The sequence below is a fragment of the Sphaerodactylus townsendi genome, linkage group LG06 (assembly GCF_021028975.2).
Source record: "Sphaerodactylus townsendi isolate TG3544 linkage group LG06, MPM_Stown_v2.3, whole genome shotgun sequence".
NCBI lineage: Eukaryota > Metazoa > Chordata > Lepidosauria > Squamata > Sphaerodactylidae > Sphaerodactylus > Sphaerodactylus townsendi.
In genome coordinates this window covers 78,567,486-78,580,613 of record NC_059430.1, presented here as the reverse complement: position 1 = coordinate 78,580,613, position 13,128 = coordinate 78,567,486, and the positions used below count along the sequence as shown (strand labels likewise).

The 13,128-nt window shown below is 42.9% G+C and overlaps 1 protein-coding gene across 2 annotated transcripts in view; it reads left to right on the top strand.

Moving 5' to 3' along the window:
* The window catches only part of TRABD (TraB domain containing), a 49,043-nt gene that overhangs the window by 10,114 nt on the left and 25,801 nt on the right, over nucleotides 1–13,128 (top strand). For both annotated transcript variants that reach the window (XM_048499712.1, XM_048499713.1), the window contains exons 2-3: nucleotides 8,116–8,172; nucleotides 10,688–10,766. In XM_048499712.1, coding sequence (XP_048355669.1) covers nucleotides 8,149–8,172; nucleotides 10,688–10,766 — 103 coding nt within the window. In that variant the 5' untranslated portion in view covers nucleotides 8,116–8,148. The remainder of the gene's footprint in view (nucleotides 1–8,115; nucleotides 8,173–10,687; nucleotides 10,767–13,128) is intronic.

Here is a 13,128-nt window from a genome sequence, read left to right as displayed (position 1 = left end):
TGGTTTCCTAAAGTGAAGTGTGGGAGCTTAGGCCGAACTGTAGGGGAATCACGTGACTCCACAAGCCTCGCGGACTCCAAATTGCAAATAGCCTAAGCATTAAGCACACTCCCGCCCCCTGGGAGCTTCACTGCTGGAGCCAACCCACCATGTACTTGCAGCTTAGTTAAGATGAGGGGAGGGGAAGGGAAGGGAATGAAAACAGCCAAGCCAGTGCTGTGAGTGAAGGCTTTATAACACTCTTCCTCCAGTCTTCATGTCTCAGATCACTATGACTGAGTTTTGAGGGAATTTTTTCAATCTCACCCAAAATGATCGACATCTTTCCCATCATGAATGAGATGACATTTAAGAAATAAATAGAATTTCCAATTGCTTTTCTTATATGCTGGCTATTATAAGGAAAAATGCACCTATAGCAACTATCCAAAAGTGAAAACCCAGTTATGCTGATAGAAACTGGCCTAATGAAAATTAAAGTCAGATTTTGGTTGAGCTTTTCCACTGTTTTATTTGTAGAAAGTTCAGTGATATGTAAGGACAGTAGCCAGCATTGCTGTTTGGAATTATAGTGATAAAACTTGGAGACAAATTACAGCTGAAAAATAGTCATGTGTGCCTTTCTGTGTGTTTATGTGTGTGTGTGTGTGTGTGTGTGTGTTCACTAAAAGAAGTTTTGGGAGGCTGCTTAACCCTCTCCAGCTGTTTCCCCTACTGCTGCTTTTTGGCTTGTTGTGAGTTTGTAAACAACATACACAATAGAAATCTAAATTGCATCAGGTAGCAAAACCTTCTGTATCTGAAAAGTAAAGTAGAAACATATTTTGTTGTTGATGGGGTTCCAGATGAACTTCAGTGTGGAGAGTATTCCACAAACAGAGCCTTATCACCATGTCTCTGATCACAACCTGCTTTTGCAGGCTGATTGTGACTTGTCTGACCTTGGGGTATACCCCATCTAAGATTTTTAGTAAAGTTTTTTTGGGGGGGGGGTGGCTGTTCAAGTTTTTTTGTACTACAACTTCATCATGAAGTTGGGGCATTATGAAAAATTATTTACCAAAGGGCAATAGGTGTGAATAAAGCCTTTGATGTCCCAAACTCACGTTTGAGTTGCATCGAATACTTGAGTTGGAAACATTTGGGTATCTGGATATATATATCTCCAGTGTATCTAAAAGGCTGCTTTCTGTATATTTTCTGTATAAAATTAATTTTGATTTCATGCTGACCTGCGAAACTAGCGTTTCAAAATTAGGCCAAGTATGTTTACAAAGCTGGTAGCCATCTGTAGGGTTTTGGCTGTAGGCGATATAGTGAACAGGAGATTTATTTTAAACAAAATATCAAGGTTTTTCTTTTTGTAAAAAACTGCACAAAACATCCTTTCAGCATGTAATCAACTTTGGTCTATTAATTAGGAATTGCTATTTTGCACAGTGACTTTTGGATTGCACAGAGTATTTATGGGAAGCGACTCCAACAATGGCTTGTGCCAGTGGTGGTCTAGACATGGTGCTTCACTGGTGTTCCCAAGCTCATTGGTCCCGTTTCCAGCAAAGTGATGCCACAACTGATTTATTTCTGAGAAAACAGTCCTCTGATTCAGCCAGGAGTCACCACTGCAATGGAATCCTTGTCAGATGGCTTTCTGACATGGCTCTTTGCAACAATTCCTACTTTCAGTGTGTTCTCGTGACTGCATGTTCCTGTCATTCTGCAGGTCAGACACATTTTGCTATATGAATATTTGGTTCAGCAGTATGCAATGTAGCTTTGTGCATAGACGCATTTGCTGTACTTCTGCACCTAAACCCTTTGACAAGACTTGGATAGCTCAAAAACATTGAGCCAGAAATCACTTCCGCGACTTCAGAAAGCAGGACTCTTTTGACATTTGGTGATGAGTTTAATAATAGTGGAACGTGGAGAAGACAACATTATAATAGAAAATTCACATATAACAGAAAAAGTTAATAAATTAGTTTATCCAGGGGCGGCTTTCTGCAGCAATTCATTGCAGTAGCAAATCTGATCTCTGGGCTGCCTGACCTTAGCAAGGGTTGGAATGGGAAGAAATGCAGCCTGGGCTGCCAAAGAACCCCAGAACCCTAAGGAACCTGGAAGATGCAGTGCAGCAAGACCAGGCACCCAGCGGACCATAGCCAGGCTCAATACAGCAACAGGTAGGGTTCCGTTTTTTCCATAAAATTATGGGCTTACCAAATTGTGCTTCATATGCAGCCCTATGTTTAGAACTCGGGCAAATATCATATACCACAATGGCCTGGCTGAGAACTGTCAGATACTGGCTACGTATCCACTATTTGCAGGATCGCTCCAGTTTGCTACACCTCATGCTTTCCGACTATGCAAATTCTAGGTGGCTGAAACTAGTTGAGGGAAAAATCAACACTCTTGGCTTTTCATTAGAGTCGTTAGTCCCTCTTTCCCTATCAGAAGCATATAGCTGCTTGAAAACAAAGCTATTAGAACAAGAGTATCGGGACAAGATAACAGCTCCGAGGAAAACGTCTTCCCCCCTGACCCTTCTTATTCCACTTGAACGAGGACACATAGCCACTTATGTACATTGGATCACGCAACCCTAAATTAAGAAGAGCTTTAACGCTTGGCCAGATTCAATCTAATGCCTTCTATGCTGCTCCCCATGGCAGATATCAACAAATTGATAAACAGAGGAGGCTATGTCCATGCAACATGGGTCAGGTGGAGACACTGGATCATACCCTCTTTCATTGTGTAAGGTTTGTAAAAATCAGAATGTCACAATCTGCACTTGTCCCATTGCTGTATAATAATCTAACCCGATGCCTTTTTTTTTTTTTTAAGATACCTATGCTTTTGAACAACATGGATCCCACAGTGTGCGAGAATGTAGCAAAATTTCTGCTAACGATAATAGACGTAAGTCTAGATGAATACCAATCAATGTCTATGTATTATGACCACATATAGCCAGCAGTAATTTTTCTAGCTTCTATCAGTATCCAGTGACGTTTAAGTGAGTCAACTTAGCTGAAATAATGTTTTATAGTTACAGAAGGACCATGTATATATTTTAGTACCAGTGTCTATGACTGTGAGCAATGGTGGGCAGGTTTTGTATGCTTGTTTTGTATGTTTATTTTATGCCAATAAAGGCTTGTTACTTACTTAACAGGTAGGGTTGTGACAAGATACCTCATTCTAGGAACTATTGTCCAATGTACCTTTGGGTCTGACAGCCCCCAGAGGTGAGGAGAGGTGGCAATGGTTGAGGACATGCAGCCAAGGCCAGATTTGCAGCTGAGGGCTGGCTGTGGATCACAGTGTCCAGGATATCCCAAGAAGAAGAAGAAGAGTTTGGATTTATATCCCCCCTTTCTCTCCTGCAGGAGACTCAAAGGGGCTTACAATCTCCTTGCCCTTCCCCCCTCACAACAAACACCCTGTGAGGTGGGTGGAGCTGAGAGAGCTCTGAAAAGCTGTGACTAGCCCAAGGTCACCCAGCTGGCGAGTGTGGGAGTGTACAGGCTAATCTGAATTTCCCAGATAAGCCTCCACAGCTCAGGTGGCAGAGCTGGGAATCAAACCTGTTCCTCCAGATTAGATACACGAGCTCTTAACCTCCTACAGGGAAGAAAACAAGCAGTCTCGGACACTTTCAACCTGGCTGAGCTTTGAATGCAGCTTCATGGGGAAGTCCAGGAGGGTGGTGCAAAATGAGGAGAATTCCAAACAGGTGCCCCCATTGGTCTCAGGCTCTGTCACTATAGAAAATCAACCTCCAGAGCGGGGGGAGGGGCAGTGGAGGAACCATGGAATGTTCCTTCCCTAAGAAGACCTTTAAAATGAGACCTAGTGAAGAGTCAAGGGCAGGGGTAGGGAACCTGCGGCTCTCCAGATGTTCAGGAACTACAATTCCCATCAGCCCCTACCAGCATGGCCAATTGGCCATGCTGACAGAGGCTGATGGGAATTGTAGTTCCTGAACATCTGGAGAGCCGCAGGTTCCCTACCCCTGGTCAAGGGGAAAGACCGAATCCATTCTCCAGGTTGCAAGGCACACATAGGACCAAGGGGGCTAGCTAGTTGGAAATAAACCTCTCATCTTGCAAATTTGAGGATCTTCCAGGGCATCAATCAGAGAAAAGGGAACCCTGGGTGGTAATGCCTGTGGCAAATATCTATTAATTGTGATGGAAGCAATTAACTTGTACAAATAAGCCTGAGATTTTTAATACATAAAAATGACACAAAAATATCACCGATACAAGAAATATCTAGAACATTTTACTCGCTGCTTAAACCAAGAACTTTAAACTGCCACAGCTTGGCTCATTTAATATGCAAAATTAAAGAATCTTTACTCCAGGTATTTAACTCAGTGTTATGCAACAATCTTTAGAGGGCTGGGAGTTTTTTGTTTCCATTTTTAAAAGTCAGCTCTCGGGATAAGCTTTGTAGAAAGGGATTTAGTGTAAAATGATTTGAATTGTTTATTATTAATTTGTGAAAAACTCTTGTAAATCAAGATTCATTGAAACAGAGAAGATAGCTGGGATTCTGCCTGCCTATGATCATCATGCCTGAGCAATCTGTACTACAACGGTATTATAAGCAGTTCTTGCCCCCAACTACTACTTACCTCAAGAATATTATAGATTGTTTACCAACAAGAGGATTTTGATCCGTATATGGTGTAATTATAATTGGAACAGACCACAAGGGGACATGCCTCTTGTATGTGTTCTACAAAAGATGAATGTGCAGTTGCTAGAATATTCCGTGTGGGGAATTTCCTTTTTTTCTGTTGTGTTTTTAAATTTAGAATTTGACAACGTGGGCTGTTTTAAGTAGAAGTGGATCAAAAGTTATAGTTTAATCGATATCTGCCAGAGAAATATTTTAGATCTGAATTCTTCATGTGAGTCATAAAACATTATCAGTGCTGAAAATTTGTGACTCTGAAAATAGAAATTTATGAGTGGTACAGTGGTTCATTTTGGAGAAAGATTATTGTTACCTTTTCACAGGATAAATTTGTAATGTTTTATCTCCAGCTTGGGCTTGGAGTTATCGTACAAACAGGTTTTGACCTCTTGGAGGGAGAGAAGCCCCCCTTAAGAAACATTTTTGTTTTAAAAAGAAAAGATGACTGACATTGAGATTTGACTGCAAAAATTGAACAGCTAAATGAAGCAACCGCTGTCCCCAAATTTAGGCAGTGATCAGGCCAGTTCACATGGTCTACCCAGTGTAATCACTTCTGTTGTTCTGCTAACTGTGTAAACCAGCAATAGACAGAGCATTTCCGTAGTAGCTGGATGATCTTGCTGTGCTTGCCCACTGATCGTCACAAACATGCTTACCATAAAGATTTTGATTTAGTCTGTAGGTTAAGCTTGTGGCAGGGGAGGGTGTGGAGGTGGAAACCTACAGTCAAAGAAAATTCTCATAAATGGGCTAGTACAAGAAAGTGAGCAGTTTCCACTTGTTTTATAATGGCTTGTTCCCACCATATGAAACATCATATTTCTACAAGTTCCTTAGGTGGCCACTGGAGTTTGCTTGTCTTTCAGTTTATATTCTTAATCGTGTGTGTGGTGTTTAATATGTCACCACATATGATTAGCTAGAAGCAAATCTGGTAACGAGTTTCAGTCTTCCTGATACCAATGTCCTATTAAAAAGTATTTCACATTTTTTAAATGATGTTGACTTGCTTTTTATTTCCAGATGGTGCACTAATCTGTGTTTGCTACTATGTGATTAGACTGATGGTGGCCATTCTTTTGGAACAAAGTATAAGTAAAAGCTATCATAGTACACAGTGTACTATTCATGTACCCCATAATTTTGGTGTACTTTTGCCTCTGGTATTCTTTTGTCACTAGCCTGGGAGAGGCAGGCCTGGGGACCTTTCTAGTCCAATCCAGCAATGACACAGACTTCTGCTGCCCATGCCACAGGCTGACCCCATCCATAGTTGGTCATTAAGTTACTTGATTTCATTCTTTGAACGTTTCATGTTTGGCATAAATGTATATACACTGTATTGTTACCCAGCTTTCACAGGTTGTGAACTTATTTCTAAGGAATCTCCACCAGCTGCTAAGAGTGTAACAGCACACAAATATCTTAAAGTAGCAATGGGGAAAATAACTCAACTTGGCAATGCTAGAGGCAGGCTGGGTAGGGATCTTTTTAGGCTATGTATACCAGAAACAGCTTGAAACGTATCTGCAGAGAATTCACAAAAGATCAAATTGCAGTTTAAATATTTTTATATAAGTTTTGGTTGCAAACAATCACACAGTGAGATGTTAAGGCACATACACACAGTTCCTAAGTATATAGATAGGGAGGAAAAGATAGGTGGGATGATAGATTGGGATTTGGGGAAGCAGGGGGGGTCATAATGCTACCTAAACCAGCTGAAGAAGATCTTGGAGAAGCTGGCAAGGATTCAAATGACCAAGCATCTGAATCCAGGCTGAAGAGATCTAATTCGTGTCTCCACACCAACAATACCAAGGGAGGTTCAGGGTTAGCTTAATGAGCAATGAGCTTGAGGTGTGCAGGACTTTTTTTTTATAGGGTGGATCGCTAGTTTGGCAGGAAAAGAGACCCTTTGCATTAGGTTTCTCGCTTTCTTGCCTCTATGCCTGGTTTGCAGGGCTGAGCTAATTAGCAGCTCTCATCTATTGATGTACTTCCTGGAGACAATGCGGCCAATTGGTGGTCTAGATTACATCAGTAGCTCTGAAAGGCTTTATGCAGAGGTACTCCCTAAAGTCTCTGCCTTAAGTATTTAAATTTAGCTGAGGCTTGAGTGATTTAGGATGGGATCTTGTTGTTAGGGAGATTGTATCTGAAAGGTGGGGGAAATGCAAGGAAGCAGCAATTGTTTGAGAAATGTTTTCTCAAAGGTACAGTATCAGGGACTTCCAAAGAAACAGCTTAGCGATGTGTGGTGCTCAGGAGTTCTACAGACTCCATTATGCTAACGGAGTACTCTGACAGGGTGAGATAATCAAAGATGCATGTCCTTGTTATGGTCATTTGAATCCTTGAAGAAGGCAAGGATTCAAATGACCAGCATCTGAATCCAGGCGAAGGGATCTAATTAGGTAATCTCCACACCAACAAGACCCACAAGGGAGAGCTCTGTGTTAGCAAATGAGCAATGAGCTTGAGGTGTGCAGGACTTTTATAGGGTGGATCACTAGTTTGGCAGGAAAAGAGACCCTTTGCATTAGGTTTCGTTTCTTGCCTCTATGCTGGTTGCAGGGCTGAGCTAATTAGCAGCTCTATCTATTGATCTACTTCACGGGACAATGGGGCCAATTGGTCCTAGATTACATCAGTAGCTCTGAAAGGCTTTATGCAGAGGTACTCCGTAAAGTCCAGATAATATTGCCTGGAGTAATTCATAGATTTGCATACAGATTGTTTTGCCTTAGGCTTGCCTTCAGCTTGGACACTCTGCTATCCACCTATACAAACAAGGAAACTGGCATTTTGTAGCACATAGCATGAGAAACAATATGAAATCCAATATTTCATAAGGCAGGGTGTACAGGGCGGGGTTACAGTGTGGCTGCCTGTTGGTAGAAAATAGGCTTTGCAGCTGAATAATTGGGCAAAGAGAGGCTTTGTTTGCATTCTGTGTTTCTCAAGGGAATATTCTCTTTCAAAAGGTAGAAAGACAGGGAATGATTAAAACCTGGCTTTCATATGTGTGACCAACCTTAATGTACCTGTAAGTGGCATCTGGTCAAAACATTCAACCTCAGACTTTATTGGACTCTTTTTTTTCTTTTGGACAAATGGGTAACCTTCATGAGAATCCAAACCTTTCATGAGACAAGCTACAGTCCTGTCACTGAATATCTTCAGAGGTAGTGCTTGTGAAGTTGTATGTTTTAAGCCAATTGGCTATGCTGGCAGGGGCTGATGGGAATTGTAGTTCATGAACATCTGGAGTGCCATAGGTTCACCACCACGGCTTTAGAAGAACAGCCAGTATTTCTCTGGTCATATTAAAGTTAATGCTTTAAGTTTTGTCAGTTGCATATTCCATATTTTCTCTTCTGTACTTTTTCACAGGTCATCTTGGACTGTTGTAAAGACACTCCAGCAATGCAAGGCGATTGGCCTCAAGAGGTAAGGTTTTGAGAGCAGCAGCATCCAAAGTAACTGGTAGGAAGAATCCCCTAATGTTAATTCAGCAGCATTTCTAAAGGGTTGTGGAAACTGAAAACCAAACCATACTGTAACATATCAGAGGGGAAATTGGTTTATTGCCACATGCACTTCTTATGGGGAAAACCAGATTTGTTAGATTTGTCTGGGATTGTGGCATCCTGCTTTATCTAGGCCAGGGGTTGGCAACCTTAACCACCCAAAGAGCCATTTGGACCTGTTTTCCATGGCCCCGAAGATCTACCAAGGCGGTGCGGAGCCGCCTCCGGTTCAGCCCCTCCACTCACCTTTTCTTCCAGCGCTGGGAGGTGGAGGTGCCGGGCAGGGAAACTCCCTCTGCCCAAATAGAACAGGCAGCTGCCTGCTCCGTGGGGCAGAGGGGTGGCAGCAGCCACAGCCTGCCCGGTGCCGCCGCCTCTCGTGCTGCGGGAGGCAGTGATGCCAGGCAGAGAAACCCCCTCTGCCTGATGGAGCAGGCAGCCCGGGATGGCAGAAGGGGGATCGCGACTGCTCTGGGTGGACATGCCCATGCTACCCTCCAACCTCCAGGGGTCAGAGGGCAGCGTAGGCATGTACCTCCAGCCCTCCTGAGCAGCGCTGGAAGGAGAGGTGAGTGGAGGGGATGTGAAAAGTGGTGCCCTCACGCACGGAGCCACCTCCGGTTCGGCCCTTCCACTAATTGTTCCTTCCAGCGCTGCTCTGGAGGGCTGGAGGGACATGCCCACGCTACCCTCTGACATCCAGGCCACGCAGAGCCGCAGTATAAGGCTGAAAGAGCCACATGTGACTCTGGAGCCATGGGTTGCAGACCCCTGATCTAGGCCATTACTTATGCCTGGGTTTAGAAGTGGCTCTGAGCCTTCAGGCAAAGTTTACTCACTCCTCCTCCTATGTATTGGCATCTTTTCATCCATGAAATATGAAGGTAGAATTTTCCAATTAAGCATTTTCTTTCCTGTCATCTGCCTTAATTTTGGGAATTCTGCAGTAACAGGTAAAGGACCAAAATTTATCCCAGTGATACAGGAGCCAGTGAGAGTGGCTCTCTGAAACATCAGGTAGGAGCTGGGTATGAGGAAGAGGTTAAGATCAGACAGGTGGCACTTTAGATTGCAATCCTAAAAGAACTTTCTTGGCAGTAATCCCATCTGAACAAAATGGCTTACTTCTGAGAAGACTAGCTGAGGATTGCCCCCTCTGAAGTTGGGACAGTTGGAAGCTGGATGTGAAAGAGAAGGGTTAGTTTAACAGAAGGGTGAATTAAAGGTCTGGGGAGATATCAGATCTTTAAAGTTCCCTTCTCTGGATAACTGAATGTAAAAACACATAACAGTATTTCAGTGGGTTTTGCTGGGACTGGTGTAAAACTAAGTTGGAAGCGGAGTTCCATCTTGTCCAGTTTATTTCATTATACCTCAGTTTGGGTTTCTACCCAAGCCCAGATTCCACCCCCTTAAACCTTTTGAAATTCCACTGAAAACCTCAATATAGTGTGATAAGTTGGAAAGTGTGGTGGACAATCCTTTAAGGTTGTGTCTTGCTCTCAAGAAAACCATGACACCTTTGTTGGATGAGATTTGAGGGAAAGAATGTATCTGTGTCTACAAGTATGGTACTCTTGCTCAGCTTTACATGCCTGTTGGTTGAAAGTACTTGTCTAGAAGCAACCCAAGTTCTACAATATCCTTTCACCAAATCTACATGTTTGTGAGTGCAGTGCAATCCACACTATATGATGCAGCAGACAGAGGTGCAGGAAAGTAACATGAATTCAACAAGAGAACTGAGCTATCCACAGCAGGAGAATCTGCAAATGAAAAGCTCAGGGCTCTGCCAGTGTTAAAAGGTCCTCCTTCCTCTTTGATAGTTATGTGAATTTATACAGTAAAATTGTGTGTTCCGCATTTGGATTAAATGTTACTGTTTTTAAAAACACAATTTGATAAATACCATTGATGCATCTAAATCATGCTTTTGCCTGTTAACTTCTATGATAAATCCTTCCTTACTCAGTGAATGGGCATGCAGGAGAGTTGTCTGCACAGGACTGTAGATTTACTCCTGTAGGATAGATTTCCAGAGAGTGAAAAGCTGTAAAAGCTACATACAGCTCATATTTTTGGCAGTGGAAAGTACTGTCAAGTCACAGCTGACTTAGGCCACCCCGTAGGATTTGCAAGGCAAGAGACGTTCAGAGGTGGTTTGCCATTGCATGTCTCCATGTGGGCTGAGAGAGTTCTGAGGGATCTATGATGGGCCATGGTCACCCAGCAGGCTTCATATGGAGGAATGGTGAATCAAACCTGGCTCTCCAGATTAGAGTCCATAACTCTTAACAACTACGCCTCAGTGGCTCTCCTCATCTTTATAGTCTGTATTAAATTGACCAACTCTTGGTTTGTGTAGAAATTGATCTATGTGAAGAAATTGATTAAAATTCTCTCCCTCCCCCTCTTATTTTTATTCTTAAACACAGGCTGCTGTAGAACCAGCATCTTCAGCTGATGCCCAAGGAGATGGACCAAGAGATGCTGCAGACATAGCACAAAATATTTGTATGTCCCTAAGCTGGATGTTCGAAAGTTACATTTTTACACAGTGTAATAATAGTCCCTTGATTGAAAGTTCTAGTTTTAATAAAAGGTCATGCTTCTAATGCATGTGGCCTGACCTGCACAGACTGAGAAATGAGGTGGTAGAATACTGAGGAGTAAGAATGAACTGCACCATTAGAAATGGTGGATTCCAGTTTTGAGTGCTCCTTTGCATAAATAACTCACTACAATAGAAGAGTAACGGAGTATGGGAAAGAGTTTTGTCTCTCATCTTTGCTGGTGTGCTGGTTTTCTGTTTGTAATGGTATATAAATAGGGGGGGGGGGGGGATCCAACATGCAATTTTCTGCCTGCAGTTGGAAATAATGCTACCCATTAATGCTGCCTCATTATTTATCTTGTGTAAATCAAGGCTGTGTGTGAGGAGAATGTTTTGAATGCTCCCCAGCATTAAAACCAGTCTCCTGGCTACTAGAAAACTTGAGGAGCGGCGCATGGGCTGGACTAAAACTTTTCTCCCCACTGTGCTGTACTTTTTTTGCTTCATTTGTTCATTTTTGTTCTGCCTTTCTCCTTAATGGAGAGTCAAAGCAGCTTGTATTGTTCTCTACCCTTCCATTTTTTCCTGACAACTAAGATCATGTGACTTTCCCAGACCCAGCAAGTTTCTATGGCAGAGTGGGGATTTAAGAACATAAGAACATAAGAAAGAGCCTGCTGGATCAGACCAGAGTCCATCTAGTCCAGCACTCTGCTACTCGCAGTGCCCTACCTTTGGGAGCTCACATGCAGGATGTGAAAGCAATGGCCTGCTGCTGCTGCTGCTCCTGAGCACCTGGTCTGCTAAGGCTTTTGCAATCTCAGATCAAAAAGGATCAAGATTGGTAGCCATAAATCGACTTCTCCTCCATAAATCTGTCCAAGCCCTTTTTAAAGCTATCCAGGTTAGTAGCCATCACCACCTCCTGTGGCAGCATATTCCAAACACCAATCACACGTTGTGTGAAGAAGTGTTTCCTTTTATTAGTCCTAATCCCCCCCCCACCCCCAGCATTTACAATGTATGCCCCCTGGTTCTAGTATTGTGAGAAAGAGAGAAAAATTTCTCTCTGTCAATATTTTCTACCCCATGCATAATTTTATAGACTTCAATCATATCCCCCCTCAGATGCCTCCTCTCCAAACTAAAGAGTCCCAAACGCTGCAGCCTCTCCTCATACGCTGCAGCCTCTCCTCATAAGGAAGGTGCTCCAATCCTTCAATCATCCTCGTTGCCCTTCTCTGCACTTTTTCTATCTCTTCGATATCCTTTTTGAGATGTGGCAACCAGAACTGAACACAGTACTCCCAAGTGCGGTTGCACCACTGCTTTATATAAGGGCATGACAATCCTTGCAGTTTTATTATCAATTCCTTTTCTAATTATCCCCAGCATAGAGTTTGCCTTTTTCACAGCTGCCATGCATTGAGTTGACATTCCCATGGAACTATCAACTAAGACACCCAAATCCCTTTCCTGGTCTGTGACTGATCGCACTGACCTTTGTAGCGTGTATGTGAAGTTTGGATTTTTTGCCCCTATGTGCATCACTTTGCATTTAGCTACATTGAACTGCATTTGCCATTTCTTAGCCCAATCACCTAATTTATCAAGGTCCGCTTGGAGCTCTTCACAATCCTTTGTGGTTCTCACCACCCTACATAATTTGGTATCATCTGCAAACTTGGCCACCACGCTACCCACCCCTACTTCCAGGTCATTTAATGAATAAGTTAAAGAGCACTGCTCCCAAAATGGATCCTTGGGGGACACCACTCCCTACATCTCTCCATTGTGAGAACTTCCCATTTATACCCACCCTTTGCTTCCTGTTTCTCAACCAGTTTTGAATCCATAGGAGGACTTCCCCTCTTATTCCTTGATTGCTGAGTTTTTTCAACAGTCTCTGGTGCGGAACTTTGTCAGAAGCCTTTTGGAAATCCAAGTAGACAATGTCCACTGGTTCCCCCTTATCCACATGCCTGTTTACACCCTCAAAGAACTCTAGTAAGTTTGTAAGGCAGGACTTGCCTCTGCAAAAGCCATGCTGACTCTTCCTCAGCAGGTCTTGCTTTTTAAACCTGGATCTCCCAGATCCCAGTCCAACATAATCACTATACCACACTGTGGGAGGACATTCAACTGGAGAGGACATGACTGAGAGATGATATGAAGCAACGAAGGGCTGTCATATAGAGGATGGTGCAGAGTTGTTTTCTGTTGCTCCAGAAGGTCAAACCAGAACCAGCGGGTTGAAATTAAATCAAAAGAGTTTTCAGCTAAACATTAAGAAGAACCTTCTGACAATTGGAGCAGTTTCTC